The following is a 19,341-nucleotide window of genomic DNA, read 5'->3' on the forward strand; positions in this document are numbered from 1 at the left end:
TGAATATCATATTTCAAAAGTGCAGCATTTCAACTTTGTTACCATTAAAAGAGCACAGAATATGCGTTGGGGCGTCCACCAGCTCATATCCCCAAACTGGTAAAAGATGCTGTGCAGGTCCACATGCTCACAAAAGCTTTTGTAAAGTGCTTGCATTTGTGTGTGTGTGTGTGTGCGCATACCTGTGCACCCAGCCTTGATGAGTACTCCAGAAAAAAAGTTAGTAAAAGAGATTTTATAGGCTTTCAAAAATGTACGTTTAATTAAATGTCATTGTTCCATTAATATTGTATCAAATGTGATTAGGTTCTACAAAAAGACATTTTTTGAACCTTTCCATCTTTGATTGTACAATAGATCTTCTGTAATTTCTCAATCATGTCATTCCTTGTAGACAGCTCAATAACAGTTAACACTTGGTAATTTAACACAAACATTGTCAGTTAAGCAAAGACCGCCCCGCTGTCACATCGCCATAGTGCAAATGAGCGACCGGTGAGGAGCGCAGCAGGATTCTGGCTGTATGACAGTGTGGTCATTTTAATGTGCGATCACACACACAACGGCCTTCTTACACGTGCTGGCCTTTAAAGAGCAACTCAACACCACAATGGAAAGCAGAGTTCTACTCTCTGTGGTTGGAAGTGTAAACTCCATTTTTCCGCTGTGCCAGTGCATCACATCACTTATAGGTATTCTCAGAAAGTGTGCTCTTTTGCACCTGTAACCACCAAACAGTGATGTCACAGTGTACGGACACATCCTAGAGTACACTTCAACATCACCGCAACAAAGTGGGAAGTTGAACTTTGGGAGGTCATAAAAATCATAATTTTCAGGGGGCGTTAAGTTACTCTTAACATTTTGATGACATTTTCCCAACTGAGGTAGTGAGTAAGATAGTGATAAGAACACAGGGAGACACATGTTTTTCTACATTACTGGAATGGTGAGGGTTAAAAACAGTGCATTCATTTTTCGTCTCACCGTTTAGATGAAGCAAGCGACAACTTGGGGGCAGCGCTTACAAGTTAATTACCTGAGCTTGATAAAAGAGCAAAAGACAATCTACACAACATAATTCATAAGTGGAACTGATTCGTTAAAAAGGTCGCATTTTATAAAACAGTTTGTAAAAAGTTGAAACTGCTAATATCATTACATGGAGAAATGCATTCTAAAGCCTTTCTATATTTCTTATCTTTTTTATCATTATAATAATGTACCATTTGATGATGCAACATAAAATAAATTTTTATGCACCCCGAAACCAGCGAAGAGCAGAAAAAGGAATTAAGAAATAAAAGAATTAAGCAATAAAGACTTAAAAAATAAAGAGCTATGCTCTTTTTGAGATTTTGCACCATTGAAGGTCAATGACGCATATGATTAAAATTGAATAAGAACTCACTAAGGAAAGCCCAGTAAGGAGGATTTTGGTTGGCAATTATTACGAATGCTGACAAAATTACTCTATTTACATTTAGAACAATTAAATTAATAGATGAATCTTATATAGTGAGTTGAATTAGCGTGTCATAAAATCAAGCTCTATTTATCATAAATAGGCACCTTTCTACAGGATATGAGTCTCATCTTTTTGTTTAAAACACTTTGGAAACATCTTAACTTTCTTCAGTAACTGACGAGACTTTGACATGCACACGCACAGGCGGAGGGGAATAAAAACACACAGTGGAGAGTGAATATTGGAGGAGATGAAGCCAATATGAGAGGTCAGAGAGGAACTGTGGAGTCCAAACTGAGATGTGTCCTTTGTCAGTGTCCTGATAATGACATAATAAGCTATTAGTACAAGGTTGGTTATGTAATAACCGGGACCAGGCGGTCAGATCTGACGGGAAGAGCCACAGGTGACAGCACTGGGCTGTCAGTAGTGCAGTCCCGCCCTGTGGCAGTTGATTGACAGCTCTTGGGGTGGCCTTCGTGTGTTCCCTCATAATCCTCATCTGGAAAATATCAGTCACAGAACGGACCAGAAAATATTAGTCCGTATTTTCACACAGCATAAGCCATATACAACATATGATTACAGACATAAATGAATAGAGGGACAGCAATAGAGACAGAAACAGAGGTAGCATCAATTCCCGCTCATTGTGTCTACTCTCATGCCAATAATGAGAACAGAAAGTATTCATAGCCACAGAGAGAACATGTGGTTTGGTTTTATCTGTCAAACACACAATATACCAACCACAGGTGGTGTGTCATGGACATGCGACCTAAATAAATGTACCCACTCGGTCTGCTGATATAGCATGCATTTCCTCCATCATGTTGCAGAACAACAAGTCTTGTTTCAGTAACAAGTATTGTTTCAAAGCAGCCCTTAGAATGAGTTCCCTTTTAGTTCACATTACTATTGTGTAATAGGTTAGGTAGAACCATAAAATCGACCAGATGAAACAATAAATCGTTCTCTTTAAATTTGAATACTTGGAAATAAATCAACATTGACTGATGATGATAAACACACTGTAACTTATTAAAAGAAGGGCCATGAGCAATTTTGCTGTTACAACCACTCAAGAATAAATCAAAGTCCAATCAGGCAACATATCCATAAAAATGGAACTCATCAATTCTTTACACTCCTGAACCCTAAATCTAGGAGTTTTAATACAGTCAAAAGAAACTTGAGTCTGCAACAAGTCATGTGATTGAAGTGTAACAAATCATTTTACTGTAACTAGACGAATCTTGTTCAATCCTTTCAATCATTTATCTTCATCTAGCTGGAGCTACAGATTAGAAAATCTACCAATTTCAGTAAATTGACTGCAGCAAGTTCAGCTAAGGACACATCTAGAGTCAATTAGTGCAGGAGCTCTCACAAGTGCTCCAAAATATGCCTGTACCACTTGCTTATACGAGTGGGCTGTTCATTATGTTTCTGAGATGCTGGTCTTATTGTTGAGTAAGTAGGTGGAGAAGCAGTGATGGAGGGTGAAGGGTCAGTGCTACTCACTCTGCGTCTGAAGTGGCTTCTTTCTGGAGCTTGGCTCTGGCTGCGGCCGACCGGTTCAAATCTCCTCCTGGAGCAAGAGAGGGAGACGGAGAGATTAGACGGGAGTTGGCTGAAGAGTGACAAAGTAAAGTGAAGAGACGGCATGGGAGAAAAGGAATGAGAGCGGTATATTGGAGGAAAAAAAGACAGGAAGCAGAGAGGAGTGACAGAAGTGACGAAGAGTTCAAGGTTTCACTCTTCTCTTACCTCTAAGGTAATCCACAAAGTACAGCATCACCACTGCCATCAGTGCTACTGCAAGAAATAAAAAGGGGGGGGGGAGACAATGTGGAAAAGCACTGACATTGTCACTCAAAGGCGCCTAACAGGAGCTGGAAAAGCTGCTATCTCAAAAACACACACAGACAGACAGAAAATACTGACAGCAGATGCAGACACAGAAAAAGACTTCCAAAACCAGGTATCCTCTTGTGTCTAGGATGGCTCCTGCTCCCATGGCAATGAGCGCCAGGCCCAGGTTCTGGATGGACTGCATGCTGGTGGACGAAGGCAGACGATCAACCAGAGCGATACAATACAACAATAATCAGTCATAACTGTGTTTGTTTTAACCGTGACTGTGTAGGAGATCAGTCATAACATTGCCAGTAGAGGTGCATACAAGCCATAGGCTGTCCCCAGCTGATGCTCGGGTACCACAAAGGCCACCATGGGCCAAAGGGCACAGGCCAGAAGGGAGTAGGAGACACCCAGCAGGGACTGGAAAACAAGAGAAAACACACGGGCTGGCATTGCTTTAAACATTTCAAGGCTCTCTCGGAATTCCTGGGTATGATAGAAAAATACATTCATTCCATTCTTAAAGAAAACCATGTGTTCAATTACAGATTTAACTCCCACTGCTATCCAGCCAGATCTTAATATAGTAGTTTTTAATGAAATAGAAACACAATCAGTTTTCATTTATTTATATGCAAACTATTATGTCTACCAAGGAAGACTGTAAGAACATTCCAAATTAAAACAAGTTAGGTGTCTGCACAGTGGAGGACAAACATTCACAACTTTAAATTCACCTGTTTTTTAAGGAACTTGTATCCACACCCACTATTAACCAAACAGCCCCAGTGAATGTCCTGACATTTATCGACATTACAATTCCTTCATCCCACAACTGTTTCTAAATATACAAAACAAGATTTAGTTTGGAGTATTCTGAGAAGGTTGCCAGGGGCATTACCATGGCGATCCATGGGTTCCAGAAGGTGAAGGCCAGCATCATGTGAGCGGCGAGTGTGGCGACCACGGCAATCATGACCCAAATCACATTCTTCCCCGTCTTATCAACCATGAAGCCCAGAAGTGGAGATGCAGGGGCTGAGATGATGTACACAATGCTGGGACAGACAGACAAGGGCCAGTCATTTGTTAAGGACTGGAATACAGACAAATCTAAATGTCATACTGTAAAATTAGCTGCTTAAATGAGCGAAATCGGACTTAAGAAAATGTATCTGAAAAAAGTCGGTCTTTGCGTGTTATTTGGTTTACGTCGTGTGGGATTTTAGTCGTCTTCTAACATGTTCCCAATATCAGGTAGCTGAATATTTCTCAGCTCAAACACTGGAAAAGTAATCTGACAAGTCATCCATTAGAATAAGAAAATGCAGCCCACAAAGGAAATGAGAGATTCATCAGCAGCAGCAGACTATAGTGGTGATAGTGCCTTAAGGTAGATTGGTCTTAATGGACTCTCAGTTACCTGTTAACAGCTCTGGCTTCAGCTGGGGAGAAGTTGAATTTTTCAATGAAGAACACTCTGTAATAAAAAGACACGGTCACTGTACAGAGGGCCGCTCAGGCTTCATACTGATGTGACCACAACAGCAGGAGGAATCCAGTTGACTCCTGGAGCAGGTAGCTCTTGGTCTTCCATACTTTGTTTTTCTGCCCAATTTGCATAACAAGTATTTGCTCTGTAAGCACTGGCCCTTAGTGGAAAAACCATGTCAGTTGCTAAGTGATTTGAGAGTGCCTTTCAGAGAAGGAAATGCAGGTTGTGATAGCTTCAATTGGTTTCTTTCACTGCAAACCCATTTGTCAGACCTCTTTCCATTTCTGACCCCCCCCCCCTCCCTTTGTGGTTCGATGACAACGCAGCATTGTGAGTCTTGTCTCAGACACAAGCATCGTACGGATTTAATGGAGGTTCTCCATTTCATCCACACCAGACAATTTAAGCATTACACCATCTTGAGGTGAATTCATTTTTTCTTGACTCAATGACAAGTAATTGTCAAGATATTTTCATCAAGCAGCACTAAACGAAAAATTGTGTTCCATCGTTTTAGAATACAAAAGCCCCTATTTTCAGAATTAGTTTGTGATTAAAACATATCTCAATTTTCTCTGTTGGAGTAAAAGATTTGTAGAGAAGCTACAATTACCGCCTCATGGTTGTATCCCTCTGCTAAATACTGATGTTTATGTCTGTCCAAAATGGCATGATTTCATCCCATCAGACATTTGAGTGAAGTTGTCATAATTAGTATATCAATTCCTGAGTTATGGCCAAAAACATGTTTCGTGAGCTCACAGTGACCAACACATTCTAATCACGTTATCCTTTAGTCCAGGTGGGCGTTTCTGCCAAATTTAAAGAAATTCCAAAGTTCTGGGTGTATTACTTAAGTGATGTAAAGATGTGTGAGGACCACTAGAGGAGTGTGTGTGTGTGTGTGTGTGTGTGTGTGTGGGGGGGTGTGTGTGTGTGTGTGTGGGTGTGTGTGTGTGTGTGTGTGTGTGTGTGTGTGTGTGTGGTGGCCCTGATGCAATACTCACTGTCCCAGTCCAATAAAGGGGAAAATGGCAACATAGTAGCACACGCAAATGATGAAGATGAGCCACAGGTGGAAGGGGAAGTCCTTCACGTCTGTCAGCTTGATCACCTCACCTAATATGCAAAATTAACACACGTGCAGATCAGCTACAGAGCATCGTTTGCTCTCAACAACTGTAAAAGAAGAAGAAGAGTGGCTTTTCTGTCAAAATCAACTCAAGATGCAGCCAATATTCTTAACCATCCCAGCAGTTCTTCCCATTAGAGGGAGACACACTCTACGTTTGAGGTGCAAGATCATCCCACGGTTTTTACAGTCTTAATTGGGATTAATAGGCCCATAGTATTTCTTTAGCCAATTATTATACTTACTCAAAAATAAAGCTTCAATTTTTTTTTTCCGTTACTCAATTTTAAAACTCATGTTCCCTGGCATTGGACAAACTATTTGTGGGCTGTGAAGACAAGATGTTGAAACGTCTTGCCAGCATGGCAGTTTCAGGTACATAAAAACAAGAGTTACATACAACTTAGAGCATGTCATGGTCCACACTGATTAAAGCATTCTTTAGTTATTGACAGACGAGGCCAAAGAGGAAAAACAAGAGATAAGAAAGACAATCTTAGAATACATTACTTGTTTCGCCTTTTTCTTTGTGGAGGATTCTCTCTGCTCTTTTGTCAAGGAATCCCAACACCAAGGCACACATGAGCGAAAACAGGCAGGTAACCGCAGCTAAGGAGAAAAAAAAGAAATTAAAAGACATAAATACATATTGAGGAGACAAAAAAGAAAGTAAGGCCATGTAGTTATACTCAGTGATTAGATTATCAGGGAGTTCAAATTAGGATGCCTGACGACTGCCGATTGATTCTATTGTTCATATGAATCTCAAATGTCACATTGCCGGTGCCGGTGGAGACACTTTAAAAGAAAGCACACAACTGCAGCGTGTGCAAAAGCGGAAGCACTTTTAGCACAGCTAAGATGTCCCTCCAGAGAAAACTATAGTGACACTAACAGTGACACTAAGTGACACTTCTTCTAACTCATGTGACTCATCTGCGGCAGCCATCAGCACTTTTAGTTCTCCATACCACTTCTCTCTCGTCTCTGCTGGCCCGTGTTACCCGAGATCATTAGTTACAGAGACGGGATCTAGTATCTCTTGCGGAGACGAAGCACACGTAACCCGAGTCTTCATGTTCAACACCTGCCAATTTTAAGTCTTTCCCTTGAGTAATGTGCGTACCTCTGGCTAAAGCAAAAGCGTACGATATTCACCTATCATGAGCGATGCGCCTAGCGCGGTGTGTCCAGGAGAGCCGACGAGGTCTGCCACTTTGCTGTACACCCAGCCCATGATGTTCATGTTCACTGTGCTGCCCTTGAGACGAGAGAGGAGGGGGGAATGCACTCGACGCATTAATGACATGGGATTTTGTATAGCAGGACTCCTTCACCACGGCTACAGTAAAAAGAATAGCATTAATATGTTATTTGAACGCATGTTTAATGTTACGCTACATTGGTAGTGTACTTACCAGGCGAGCCATGCTCAGCTGAAGGCCAAACACCAGATTGAGCTCTTTTCCTTTAAACCAGTTGACTGCATAGGTGTTCTGGGCCACGGCCAAGGACTCTCCTCCAATGCTGCCCAGGAAAAGAAAACAGGGAGCGTAAGATACTCGACAGTATGAGGCCAACCTGAGGCTAAGATTTTCTTTTCTCTGTAAAAGGTCCTTGACTCATTTAGGGACACACTAGGCTGACTATTGGACATTTAAGTTCAGATTTTCTGAGACTGCTCTGGTGAAAGATACCGGATGAGTGGTGGTACCATACGCAAGGACGCAGAAAACTATCCCCTGGTATGTAATGCTGGTAGATTATGTTGGGAAATGAATAGCTTTTAACACAATGTTAAAATGATTTGCTCACCCAAACACGAAACGTCCAGCTTCCATCAGCCAGAAACGATTCAGTAGAGCTCCAGTAGCAAATATTACCTGTGCAGAGTAGAGGAAAAGTTCAAATACAACAAAGCAAATGATCCAGTTGTCATCCCTTTTCTGTACCGATCAATTTCTATTTAGATAAATAAATAATAGTATTTATTGTATAGTAATCGTGATTTCAGAGTGAACCGACCTGTCCAACACAGACGAAGAGTGAAAAGATGATGGTCCCCAGTCTATAAAAAAAATGAATTAAGCACAAAAGCTACACAACTCTTTCACTTATGCTGAGTCAAAATAAAATGTGACTTTTTGTTCTTCGTACCTGATGCCAAAAACCCTGTCGAGCAGGAATCCCCCAAAGAAGCAGAGCACCACATTGGGCCACGAGTACCAGGCATACAGCTGCATGAACTTTGCAGTGTTCAGGTTCAGGTCCTAGCAAATCCAGGGAGGGAAGCTCATCAGATTCTTACATTACATTACAGTCATTTAGCAGACACTTTTATCCAAAGCAACTTACAATAAGTGCATTCAACATTGGTAATCAAAAGAACTACTAGTCACCAGAAGTCATAAGTACATCTCCTTCTTGTCATTTCAACCATTAAAATATAGTTCTGAAACATGGGTGTGCGTGTGTTTGTGGACAAATAAAACCCTCTAATGGCAGCAGGTTCATTTGACTGTTCTGGTTGAATTATTATGCAGATTTTGACTTTCACAACTAGTTATGTTGAATTTATGGTGAAACATACACTTTGCGTCTACAGAGGATGAACTACCTGGGTGACTTCAGTTTGAAGAGCAGCCGGGTTGTCATAACAGAAGTAGCTTCCTGGAACAAATTAACTATGTTAAAAACAGACGACATAAACAATGCTACTGCATTTATATAACTTCACATGCTGGGCAACGACACTAAACGCTTTCTTTAAACTGAATGTACTTTACAGAACTTAGTCACACGTCTCTACAATAACTACTCAGCTTGGGGGAAAGTTAAGGGCTCATTACTGCTCACCGAATCCCAGGAAGCACATGAACACCAGGACAACCACTCGGTGCAGTAGGTGGCTGGGGTCGCAGATAGCCGGCATCGGTCTGCCGGGTCCTCCGGCTGTACGTCCGCCCGCGGACGACCCCTCGTCATCTCCCAGCAGGCTCTGCCGCTCTTCATAATCCGCCATGATCGTTTGTTTGGGATTTGCTGGGGAGGAAAAGTTGTCGACGGGAGTGTGCAGGATGTAGGTCGATCACATGATCCGGCAGGAATGTCACGTGGATGTTAGCCTTGTAGCTTGTAGCCCCAATAGTCCGTTGTTTTAAGTGGGCGCGTGCCTACCGACACGTTCAAACCATAGGCCCAAACCGAATCTCCACATTTACGGAGTTTGAGGCGCGCTCCCGTAAAGTCCGTGAGGGTTTTAGGCCTGTCCCGCTGTCAAGTCATCGAGTGTTTGACGGTTCTTTCGCAGATATTGTGAGTCCTTCATGAAACCTTTCCGTATGAACACATTGCTGCAGACTTAGCCCAGTGGAATTACCCACAATTCGTAGCAATGTGACGTTAAAACACGGGGTTACCAGTGGAAGCATGGAGACGTAAAAAAAAAAGGTAAACAAAGAGCACGGCACATGGGTGTTCAGCCTGTCAAATTACATTTAGTCAGAAACATTAAGGATTAAAGATGGAACATAAAACCATGAAATCAGAGGAATGAAAGCTGAGACTATACATAACAGATTTATTAATCAAACATTTAATTTAGTCATTGAAGCTGTTTTGACAAAAACGAGTAAATTGATTATTTAACATTACCTCTCATCTAGTGAGGAAAGAGCCTGGAATCAGGGACTAAAAAGGGCTGTCCCATTTGTATTTACATTATTTCAAGCCCTTACAGTCTCTCACACAACCATTTACCAGATGACCTTTTTACTTTTTTGTAAATGATTACAGATTACAGAGAAAATGATTTTCTGAATTTAGAAACGTGAAAAAAGTTTGATGAAGCCATCAGGTACTGGCCAAAAATGAACAAACAATTATTTTCCACTGATACCTATCGAGCTCATAGTGCATCCTCACACAGACGTTTGCCTTCAGAGCTTTCTGGCAAAGAGTTTTTTTTTTTTTTTTTTAACTTTTCCTAAACCTAACCAATTAGTTTATTGCCTCACTAGACCTTAGGAGATTTCTGACAGAAAGCCCTCAAACTTCTTCTACGTGCAGTTCATCTAGGAAAAAGCCATATGTTCGCACTAGTCTAGATGCTAATCCACCAATTGCGAAAACTTGCCCAAACTCTGGCAAGAATCACAGCCCTTGGACTTATCCTGACCTTAACCATTCTAGGTCAGTGCCTGATCCTTAACTATTCAAGGTTAATGCCTATATCCTTAACCATCTAGCAAAATTGTGGGGTACCATCTAGATACGACTTTGACAAAGTTTAGCTTGCTTTAAGCAGGGCAGATAAACAGTTTTTATTTTTTTTAAAGCACAAACAAAGAATTTATTCTGTCACTAATTTTGGTTACGTGTAATAAAATGAAATAAAAACCCACAGAGAATTGTTACCCTAAATGATCAACTGAGCTTCTTACCCTCATTTAACCTTTAAGTTTACTTAACATTTTATTTTTGTATGATACACATGAGCGTACTGTATGGTACAGGCTCACTGCTCTCACTGTTTTCAGCAGCAGCAATCTCTGAACCCACTGTAGTTACCTGCTCAGCAAAAAACAAGTAACCTGTAAAGTTTGAAAACATAAAGCTGCAAAGACTCAGACATGTGTGCATATATATACCGTATAAACTCTATATACTCCCCCCCAGTGGCCAAAATTGATAATTGCATATTTTAAGACATGGCTGGCTTTTCTGTCCTCTTTGCCTTAAGAATGTAAAAGTCTTGCATGTTGTTGAATTCTAGCTCTGTTTCTGAGTTAAACAATAAATATGTCCACGATGACACAAAACAAACATTCCCCATTTCAAAGTCTTTGAGTGGAGTAAGTCAAGCCTTTTCAATTTCATTATTTTCACTCACTGGAAGTTTGAACAGATGAACAATGTGTTAAAAAAGTCCAAGCTTTAATAAGCGGCCTATAAGCAATTTCTCTAAGGCTTCGAGCCAAGACACACTACAGTTTATGAACTTCTGCTGATTGGCAGCACCGGCATGTAGACATGACAGGTTTCTCTGACATGAAAACTGTACCACCTTGTTTCATCAAGACTCATTAAACTGTCAGCCCCCACCTACCTGCCCCCTATTTGTCTGGCTCTTTTCCGTCCCCAACTTGTGTCTGTGCATACTGCAAGGCAACATTATCTGCAGGGTTTACTTAATTTCCATGAATGTCATTTAGAATTTCGTATAATTCACCACTGCGAGGTCATCTGTCAGAGGATTTAATCTAAGGGTGACAAACGGTCCTTTCTCTGGCTGCAGTCGCCTCTCCGACCGCTCTGTAGCTCATTAATTTCCTGCCCAAATATCAGATTCTGTCGAAGCCGACAGAGGGTGGGATGGAAGAAGATCATATTTCATTATTACATTAATCAGACCCGCATGCAGACACAATTGTAAATCAGGTGGGAGGTGACATTAATCCTGCAGAACCAGTTTGTGAATGTCCTGAAACCGGTCTTCTGGGCGTTGCAGTATTGGAAAAAGTCAATTTATTTCAGTTCTATATATTCTTTTCTCCTCTTGTTCAATTCAAAAATGAATGATGCAGTGATGCTACTGTGATATTGTGAAAGATTATGCCCTACTTGCAAATGCTTGCAGCTTAGCTCGGCAATGTTAGATTTGGTTCCATCAAACACCACATCTGAAGCAGAGCAATGTGAGTCTGCATGCAGTTCCTGTTAGTCAGTAGCTAAATCATTATCAAAAGTGCCTGAGATACTGTTCAACACCAGGGGTGCAAAAAAGATAATCATCTGCATTCAGTGCTTACCATAAGGCAGCAACCACAAACAGCCCCCATTACCAGATACACCCGTAGGTCCCCCATTTGGACGCAGAGTACATCAAAACTTAGAGAGTTTTGTGTTAAAAGTAACTGGCAGAGAACCCACGAAGAACGAATATAGTGATGTTATAGTTCTGCAGAAACCTCAGCGTCCTGGGAACAACATGAACTAGGTCACTTCTACATGAGACAAACACATCTCCCATCAGCCAAGCAAACAAATAACAAAATATCATAAATCATACTCGATATGACTGGGACAGACCGGAGAAGAAGGCTGCTACACTCCGTTAGCAACGTGCTACCTACGAACATGCAGCATGAAAAAGCACGAGCGCCTGACGGAGATTACGGACATAGTTTCCATTTCTCTCCCCGGTAAACCATCGCAGAGATATTCAGCTTCGAACACAAAAAGTCACACAGCTTTCATCGAATATTGTACTTACTTTTGGTCGAATCTCAGCGAAAAAATGGAATATCTCCGTACTTCCAACGCATGTTTGTCCAGCTGCTGGTGCTCCGTGTGAATCCGTTCGATTCGTGTCTCTCCGACACTCCTCGGATTCTTGAGAGGGTTGGAAGCTCAGCAAATCAGATTTCAGAGCTGGACCTTTTTGAGCTTTATTGGCTAATAGTGCTGTCAATCATCTAGCTTTCAATTCCAGGCAATTCTATTGGCTCCTACGGTTCGAAGGATGTCTCAATGGTGAAAATCGGAGAAGGGGGGGCTGAGATACAGCCCTGAACAGAGAGTCTGAAGCAGGATTTGACCTTAAACTAAATAACTAAAAAGGGCATAGAAAGAGCTTAAAACACTCAAAAAAGGTCCAATCTTCGGTCTATTGATTCAATGAACATCATGAGTGATACATAGAAGTGATATAGAGTGTTTTTGAATTTAAAAAATACTTTTTTATTCAAATATTGGAGTATTTGATCAGTTTTCTAATTTGAAATGCTCTATATTTCATAAATGTTTCACTGTATCTATGTATAGCTGTGTATATAGAGCCTATATCAGTTGTTCTAAGAGCCCAGCATATTAAAAGTCTTGGATATCCATACTTTCCAAAAAACAATACCCTAAAAGTGCTGTTTTTCAAGATCGAGCTTTTGAGTTTTCCAAGTTCTGCTGTGTTCCATCCTTATCTTATGTGAACCAGTAACATGTATTCTGATAGTTCCATGATTTTTCTCATCTCAAAAATATATAAAAAAAAATTATTTATTTTTTTATTTTTTTATTTTTTTTTATACAATTAATTAGGTATTTCTTATCTTTATTCGAGCTGAGGCCTGCAAATAGGCCTCGTTTTTAAAAGGTTTAAACAAATCAATGAACTGTGCTTTCATTTCTTCTGCTGGTATATTCAACATCCGTTTGAGCATGTTATGGTCTACAGTACTGTATGTTCCATATCATCAACGTCTGTGTCGGCACTACTGGGGAAGAACTTGGTTAAGGTGGTTTTAGCCTTCCTTTTTTTAATTTGCTGCCTTTGTTGCACAGCCATCTCAGCCTGGCTAAGACTTTGTCTTTGTTTTGGATGTAATCAGAAATGCCATTTCACCACATGTTTTGTCCTTCCCCCTTAAAATATATTTTGAACCTCATCCACATGTAAATAATCTAACCTCTAGCATGAAAGTTGAACACCATGCAATTAAAAAATACAAATTGTATTAATAATGTTATTTTTATTGCTCAGAAGCTATAGCTGTCAGCAGTGTATTGCAGGCCTCATTTTGTTATCACTCGGTCCTTGGTCACATTTTGCGTGTGCTGTAATCATTGGAGAACATGTGCTGCTAACATGTTTACCCTTTTGCCAAAGTTTTGGAAAGGGAAAGTGCAGTTTAAATGAGATTAGCGAAGAGAAGGAAGTAGAAAATGACAGTAAGCACAATTAAGGAAACATGTTGGATGACTTAGCAAACATGGGTCAGAAGCACATGGTTAGTTAGCGCCCTGTAACAAAAACACATCATTGTTGGCATGAATCTTCATAACCACGTCCAGACATGTTTGAGTCTTTTCTGTCACATTGTCCATTCAGCAGATGTTGATGTTGAGAATTTTTACAACTACTGTCATCACAATAAATGCTATTTACAAGTAAAATAACCTTTCAGGCAGTGTCTCATCATGCCTTGACAGTTAACAGTTATTGATTTCCCATTGTAAATTGTCCAGTGTGTTCCTGTGGCATCCTGTTATATGACAGCCTGTTACTTAGAGGGATCTGTGACATTTCCTGTTGTGTTAATGTCGCTGTGGTGGACTCCATGGCACCTGTGTGGACTTGCTTACGGCAGATTGCGGCTGTCAGTCTTTTCCTAAACACCTTACACAGGAACACATAGATAAGCGGGTCCAGACACACGTTAGTGGTCGACAGCCACAGGGCGGTTTCCTTTGCGATGTAGAGAGCCTGGCAATGACTCGCCGTGCTGCCAATTTGGGTCAGAGTGTAGGGAACGCGGACAAAGTGATAAGGGGCAAAGCAGATGAAAAACACCCCCACTACCACGAAGACCTTTGCTTTGGTTCTGCGACTGCTTGCTTGAGAACTGCTCTTGGAGGCTTTGTATGACTCATAAACCTTCCTGCTGATGAACGTGTAGCAAACCACCATCAAGGCCAGCGTGCCCCAGAAAACCACCTGTAAGCACACGTCAACAAAGTATTAGGCAAGACTCACAGCATTTCTCACGACAGTGTATTTAAATTAGCTGATATTTAAGTAATAGACAGTATGCGACACATTCTTTCTAATGAGCAGATTTCCCAGAATTTAAAAACAATTCCTTTATTTAATATCTACCTGACAGAAATAGCTGAAACCTTCATGCCAAAGGATGCCGGCTTTGCTCTTCATGGAGGTGCACTTCAGTCTGCCTCCAGAGAACTGTGGCAGCTGGTCACTTAGAATAACATTCGGTAATGCCAAAGATAACATGACTGCCCAGACAGTTGCACTCAGCACCTGACCAACACGAACCTGCTGCAGGGCACACTTCCCAAATGGCCTTACTATCTTCAGGTAGCGGTCCAGGCTGATGAGGCCCAGCAGGAGGATGCTGATGTACATGGTGATGTAGAATAAAACTGCAGAGTATTGGCAGTAGAAGGCGCGTACTCGCCAAGAGCCCACGCCTGCATCACTTAAGACTTTCAGAGGTATGGTCAGGGTCATCAGCAGGTCAGCCACCACCTGTTAATGAAAAAAGGTTTTTTTTGTTGCTCTGCACTGACAACTAAATGTATAAAGCAACCCCCCCCCCCCCCCCCCCCCCCCCCCATGTCTTACCACATTTTTTAGAAAGACCACAAATGTTGAGGAGCTGGGGATGCTGAAGAAGATCCATGCAGTCAGGGAATTCAGTATCAGGGCGACTATAAAGAGGATGCTGTATAGACAGGGGAACACTACAGCTGTCACACTGGTATCCCGAACACACTTGATAGAAGTGTTTGACAGGCTGTTGTTCATCTTCTGATCTTCGGTGGACCTTCGGGGGGTGAAGAAGAGGAGTGATAATGAGAGTAAGATTGATACATAGGAATAATGAAAAGAGGGAACAGTGTAGAAATTCCTCAAAAACAACTGTAGCTGACTTGCTGTGTATGATTATGGGTTCATTTTTAATGTTTTCTTTGGTTTAACAACTTTATCTAAGTTTCTTTCTGTCTGAATTCAACAACTAAAGGCTACTTTCTGCCACTTTAAGAAGCATACAAACACTCATTTTTATACAAACGCTATACTTTGTAACTTTTACATTTGACCACAGTTAAAGAAGGAATTCTTAATGGTATGACTACTTATTCAGTTTTACAGTTAGAGATATTCTTAATATACAGTGATGGAGGCACCTTTTAACTAACATTCTGAATTCTCCTCCAGTCTGACAGTATATCTGCCTAGTGTGCTGTCTTTACATTGAAAACTTTAACGGCTTAAAATAACACTGAGGCCAGGAGCGAGTGCCATGGCAACTGAGATATACAATACTCTAAAACTTTTGTCTGTTTTAATGCACAGGGTAATGTTAATTAGGTCTGTCACAACAAATGATATGTTTGTACCCAGTTTAGAGTGGTAATCTATGTAGAAGATGTACTTGTAAAGTCAGTCTTACCTTCTTATTGTGTCCTTATCGTCTGTGACTGTCAGGCATGGGAAGAATTATGAACGGAGCAAAGAAAATCAACAGTATTTATAGAAAAGGAAGAAGTGAATTATTCTTCCGCTTCCTACCCACAGGAAGGAACTGTAACTAAAAAAAAAAAAACTCCACAATTGCAAATCTCTTACTGTTACTTTCTTTTCTTAAGAAGTACTTCTGATTTTAAAAGTTTTCCATTGGTCTGTCTTTCTTTCTCTGTATTTCTGTCTCCCTGTCTTTAAGTGTGTATGTGTGATGCTCTTACAATGGGTGGTCTCTGGAGCTACTGTGTGGCTGTCTTGTCACAATCCCAATGAGTTTGCCAGTCTTCCTTCCTTTCTGAAAGACCCTTTCCTTCCTTGCTTCCTGTTCCAATTGTCTGCTCAGAGGCTTGTTCTGCTCCGTGCCAGTCCCCCTGCCCCCGCTAGCTTGCGTCAGTCTCAGTAGTCGTTGACAGGCGAACACCAAAGCCATGGACTTATTTCTCGACAGACCTCCTGCACCCCACCACTCCACCCACCATCCTGCAGCTTATTTACCCCACCTCTATCTGTCTGTCTGAGCAGCACTAACCACAGACACTGCAAAAAACAAAGAATAGATGTGAATACAGTATACTGTACTACTTCTCATGAAATGTGTTGCCTGGTTCCCTTAAACTATTTTACCATAAATGCAAGTTATGCCATGACAGCAGAGTTCTTAACAAAGTATTTTTGATCAATTTAATTTTGTATGTTTTTTATTTACTACTAAGACCATACATACATACATACATCTGTAAGTGTTTTTTGAGATAGCACATATTGTCTCTAACAATGCAAAACACACTACGAGTAACTAATAAGTGATTGAACATTCCATTCCACTGAAAATTGATAACGTTTTGCTTTCTTTATTCCTCTTTTGTGCTGTTTCGATTAAAAATTGTGCATTCTGAGAACTACACAACATGATTTCCTGTGAGATTTTGCTTGGATCTGTGCCAGGAATTATGTCCGATGGGAAAAAAAACATTAGTTGAGCATGCATCAAGTGAGTTCACTTGAGGAACCGTAGTTTATCAGCTCCTCTGACCATAACTGTTGTTGTTTCATCACACTTACACAGAAACCTGTGGTTTCTACACCCATACATTAAGCTCAACTGTATGCTCAAGAATTTTCTCACTGGCATTTACAAGAAGTGGCATTCAAACCGAAAATGTGTTGATCCTAAAACTTGTGTTGGAAATATGCAACACTGCAGATAATACCTCAGTTTAGTATTTATTTTATATTGATTATAGCAACTCTCTATACAAAGAGCAGACTGTACTTGTTTTTATGTCCCATTTTTACCATCACAACAAACATTATATGACTTCAGTGTGAGATGCAAATGTTATCTAACTTAACTTTTCTTGCTTTGCATGGTAGCCTCATTTACAGTCTCCCTCCTAGAACTCTATTGATTGTGAACTTGCAGAGCTATTATAAAACTGTGTTTTGTTCACTAAAAACAGCATAATGTTTTATATAACATCTTTACTATATTATAACTGTATATATTGTGACGTGTATTTTTCTTGTATTTTTCTTTTTCTTTTTATATAATATTAAGATTTTTTACCTGTGACCTATTGCTGCTCTGTAACCTATTGCTGCTTGTAACAAAATAATTTCCCCTCGCAGGATCAATAAAGTTAGTATCTATCTATCTATCTATCTATCTATCTATCTATCTATCTATCTATCTATCTATCTATCTATCTATCTATCTATCTATCTATCTATCTATCTATCTATCTATCTATCTAATAACAGCATCCTCTTGTCTCATGCTGTTTATCTCATCCATCCTTATTGTATTTCCTGTTAATGGTTTTCAAGCTATTTATAGCGACTCGTTGAGAAGACACAAAACAGTACAGAACAACTTCATGTTGATATAAACTTCATGACATAATAAAAACAATATAACAATAATCTGACTTTTAGTCTATAAAAACAATAACATCTGAGCTTAGTCCACAACAAAGCATCTTCACGACCTTTTTCAGACTCCATTCTACGGCAAAGTGGCTTCTACTTTGTCTGCTGAGGCTTCTTGGAACAAGACGGACACGTTTTTCATCATAGACATCAGTTTCTCCTTAAACTCCCGACACAGAAAGACGTAGAGAAGTGGGTCCATGCAGATGTTTGCGCAGGCAAGCCAGTGGCTGAGGTCCTTAGCCAACCTGCTGCTTAAAATAGAGCAGCCAGTGTAGGAAGAAGAGTTGACTTGTTGAAATGTGTATGGGATCCTAAAAATGTGATACGGTCCGAATGACCCAAAAAACACAATGATAACTAGGAAAACACGTAGTTTGATCTTCCGCTTTCCCTGGTTGTTGCTGCTGCCAGATTTTCGAAAAGACTGGATAACCTTGTTTGCAATGCAAATGTAGCAAACCACAATGACCACACTGACAAACCAGAAGAAAACATTTAGGTAAATAACTATCTGCTCATGGATTATAAGTCCAGTCGGTCCTTTCAGCTTCATACAAGTGCTGATCTCCGTTATATTGGCCACTGATTTGTTATTTAGAATGATATTTGGTAAAGCTGTGCCTCCAAGCAGTAGTACCCAGACTGAGCCTGATATCAGCTTGCTAAAGGTCAGATTCTGACCAAACAACTTGCTCTGGGGCATCACGATCTTGAAGAAACGGTCCAGACTGATTAAGCCCAGCAGAGCAATACATGTGTACTGTGTACTGTAGAAAATGGCACTGAGATAACATGAGAGTATGTATATTGTGTTTGACGCACCTGGCAAGTCTCTTGCAGCTTTGATTGGGATGATCAAGGTCATAATAATGTCAGCAGCTACTAGATTTTTCAGGTACACCACAAAGTTGGAGGTGGCCTTGATGTGTAGAGAAACCCAGGCGGCAACACCATTCAGCAACAAAGCTATGGGGAACATCAAAAAGTAGAGAGCAGCGAGAAAATTTGGGTTGTAAATGAAGCTGTCAATGCCCGAGTCATTGTGAGATGTTTGATTCATTGGCGTCGCACCTGAGGAGAATGAAAAGTTGGATTTTAGAAACAACAGTTCATCCTGTTAAGAAACATCATCTTCATTATGCTTTTATATTTATTATCATGCTCTAACAAACAAACAGTCCCACTGAATGTGTGTAATATCATTTGACAGTTGAGGATTTTAATAGTGTCCAATACATAGAAATAATTGAACAGCAAATCACTGGGGTTAATTTGGTGTTTTCTTCACTTTCCCCACTTACTCTGTTGGTTACTGTCAAATGGAGGAACCATACAGTCATCCATTATCTGTCACTTATTCCAGTCAAGGCTGCAGGATAGGCAAAGCAAAGGAACAAGCTTGTTTTTTA

The 19,341-nt window shown here is 40.5% G+C and overlaps 3 protein-coding genes across 4 annotated transcripts; all 3 read right to left on the reverse strand.

Annotated features, from left to right (window-relative positions):
* Positions 1–239: 239 nt before the first annotated feature.
* mfsd1 (major facilitator superfamily domain containing 1) lies at positions 240–9,396 on the reverse strand. Its single transcript, XM_068711977.1, has 16 exons — positions 8,815–9,396; positions 8,576–8,628; positions 8,116–8,228; positions 7,984–8,026; positions 7,774–7,841; positions 7,377–7,485; positions 7,117–7,219; positions 6,469–6,567; positions 5,834–5,945; positions 4,755–4,811; positions 4,233–4,389; positions 3,654–3,751; positions 3,416–3,528; positions 3,239–3,286; positions 2,993–3,059; positions 240–1,970 (listed from the first exon to the last, which is right to left on the reverse strand). Exons 1-16 carry the CDS (start codon positions 8,978–8,980, stop codon positions 1,967–1,969), a joined length of 1,410 nt encoding a protein of 469 aa, XP_068568078.1. The 5' UTR covers positions 8,981–9,396; the 3' UTR covers positions 240–1,966.
* A 4,068-nt stretch (positions 9,397–13,464) lies between these two features.
* On the reverse strand, positions 13,465–16,420 carry LOC137873672 (P2Y purinoceptor 13-like). Of its 2 annotated transcripts, XM_068711997.1 has the most exons (5): positions 16,222–16,420; positions 15,930–15,957; positions 15,098–15,299; positions 14,612–15,001; positions 13,465–14,449 (listed from the first exon to the last, which is right to left on the reverse strand). In XM_068711997.1, exons 3-5 carry the CDS (start codon positions 15,278–15,280, stop codon positions 13,952–13,954), a joined length of 1,071 nt encoding a protein of 356 aa, XP_068568098.1. In that variant the 5' UTR covers positions 15,281–15,299; positions 15,930–15,957; positions 16,222–16,420; the 3' UTR covers positions 13,465–13,951. The 2 variants fall into 2 exon arrangements, with proteins under 2 accessions (XP_068568098.1, XP_068568091.1); XM_068711990.1 differs by lacking the exon at positions 16,222–16,420 and having other exon boundaries at positions 15,930–16,201.
* Positions 16,421–18,005: 1,585 nt separating this feature from the next.
* Positions 18,006–18,992, reverse strand: LOC137891903 (P2Y purinoceptor 13-like). Its single transcript, XM_068736760.1, has one exon. It carries the CDS (start codon positions 18,990–18,992, stop codon positions 18,006–18,008), a length of 987 nt encoding a protein of 328 aa, XP_068592861.1.
* Between the last annotated feature and the right edge of the window lie 349 nt (positions 18,993–19,341).

Source organism: Cebidichthys violaceus, unplaced genomic scaffold (genome assembly GCF_023349555.1).
Source record: "Cebidichthys violaceus isolate CVI_PGR_0920_01 unplaced genomic scaffold, fCebVio1.0.p SCAF_1, whole genome shotgun sequence".
NCBI lineage: Eukaryota > Metazoa > Chordata > Actinopteri > Perciformes > Stichaeidae > Cebidichthys > Cebidichthys violaceus.

What these genes read in the sequence shown, in the direction of transcription:
- mfsd1 (XM_068711977.1), bottom strand. Translation starts at nt 8,980, where the DNA reads ATGGCGGATTATGAAGAGCGGCAGAGCCTGCTGGGAGATGACGAGGGG. An exon ending in AGCTGAGCATGGCTCGCCTG is followed by an intron (nt 7,220 to 7,376) that starts GTAAGTACACTA and finishes TCTCGTCTCAAG; the next exon opens with GGCAGCACAGTGAACATGAA. An exon ending in CAAAGAAAAAGGCGAAACAA is followed by an intron (nt 5,946 to 6,468) that starts GTAATGTATTCT and finishes TTTGCATATTAG; the next exon opens with GTGAGGTGATCAAGCTGACA.
- LOC137873672 (XM_068711997.1), bottom strand. Translation starts at nt 15,280, where the DNA reads ATGAACAACAGCCTGTCAAACACTTCTATCAAGTGTGTTCGGGATACC. An exon ending in TGGTCTTTCTAAAAAATGTG is followed by an intron (nt 15,002 to 15,097) that starts GTAAGACATGGG and finishes TTTCATTAACAG; the next exon opens with GTGGTGGCTGACCTGCTGAT. An exon ending in GTTTCAGCTATTTCTGTCAG is followed by an intron (nt 14,450 to 14,611) that starts GTAGATATTAAA and finishes GTGTGCTTACAG; the next exon opens with GTGGTTTTCTGGGGCACGCT.
- LOC137891903 (XM_068736760.1), bottom strand. Translation starts at nt 18,992, where the DNA reads ATGAATCAAACATCTCACAATGACTCGGGCATTGACAGCTTCATTTAC.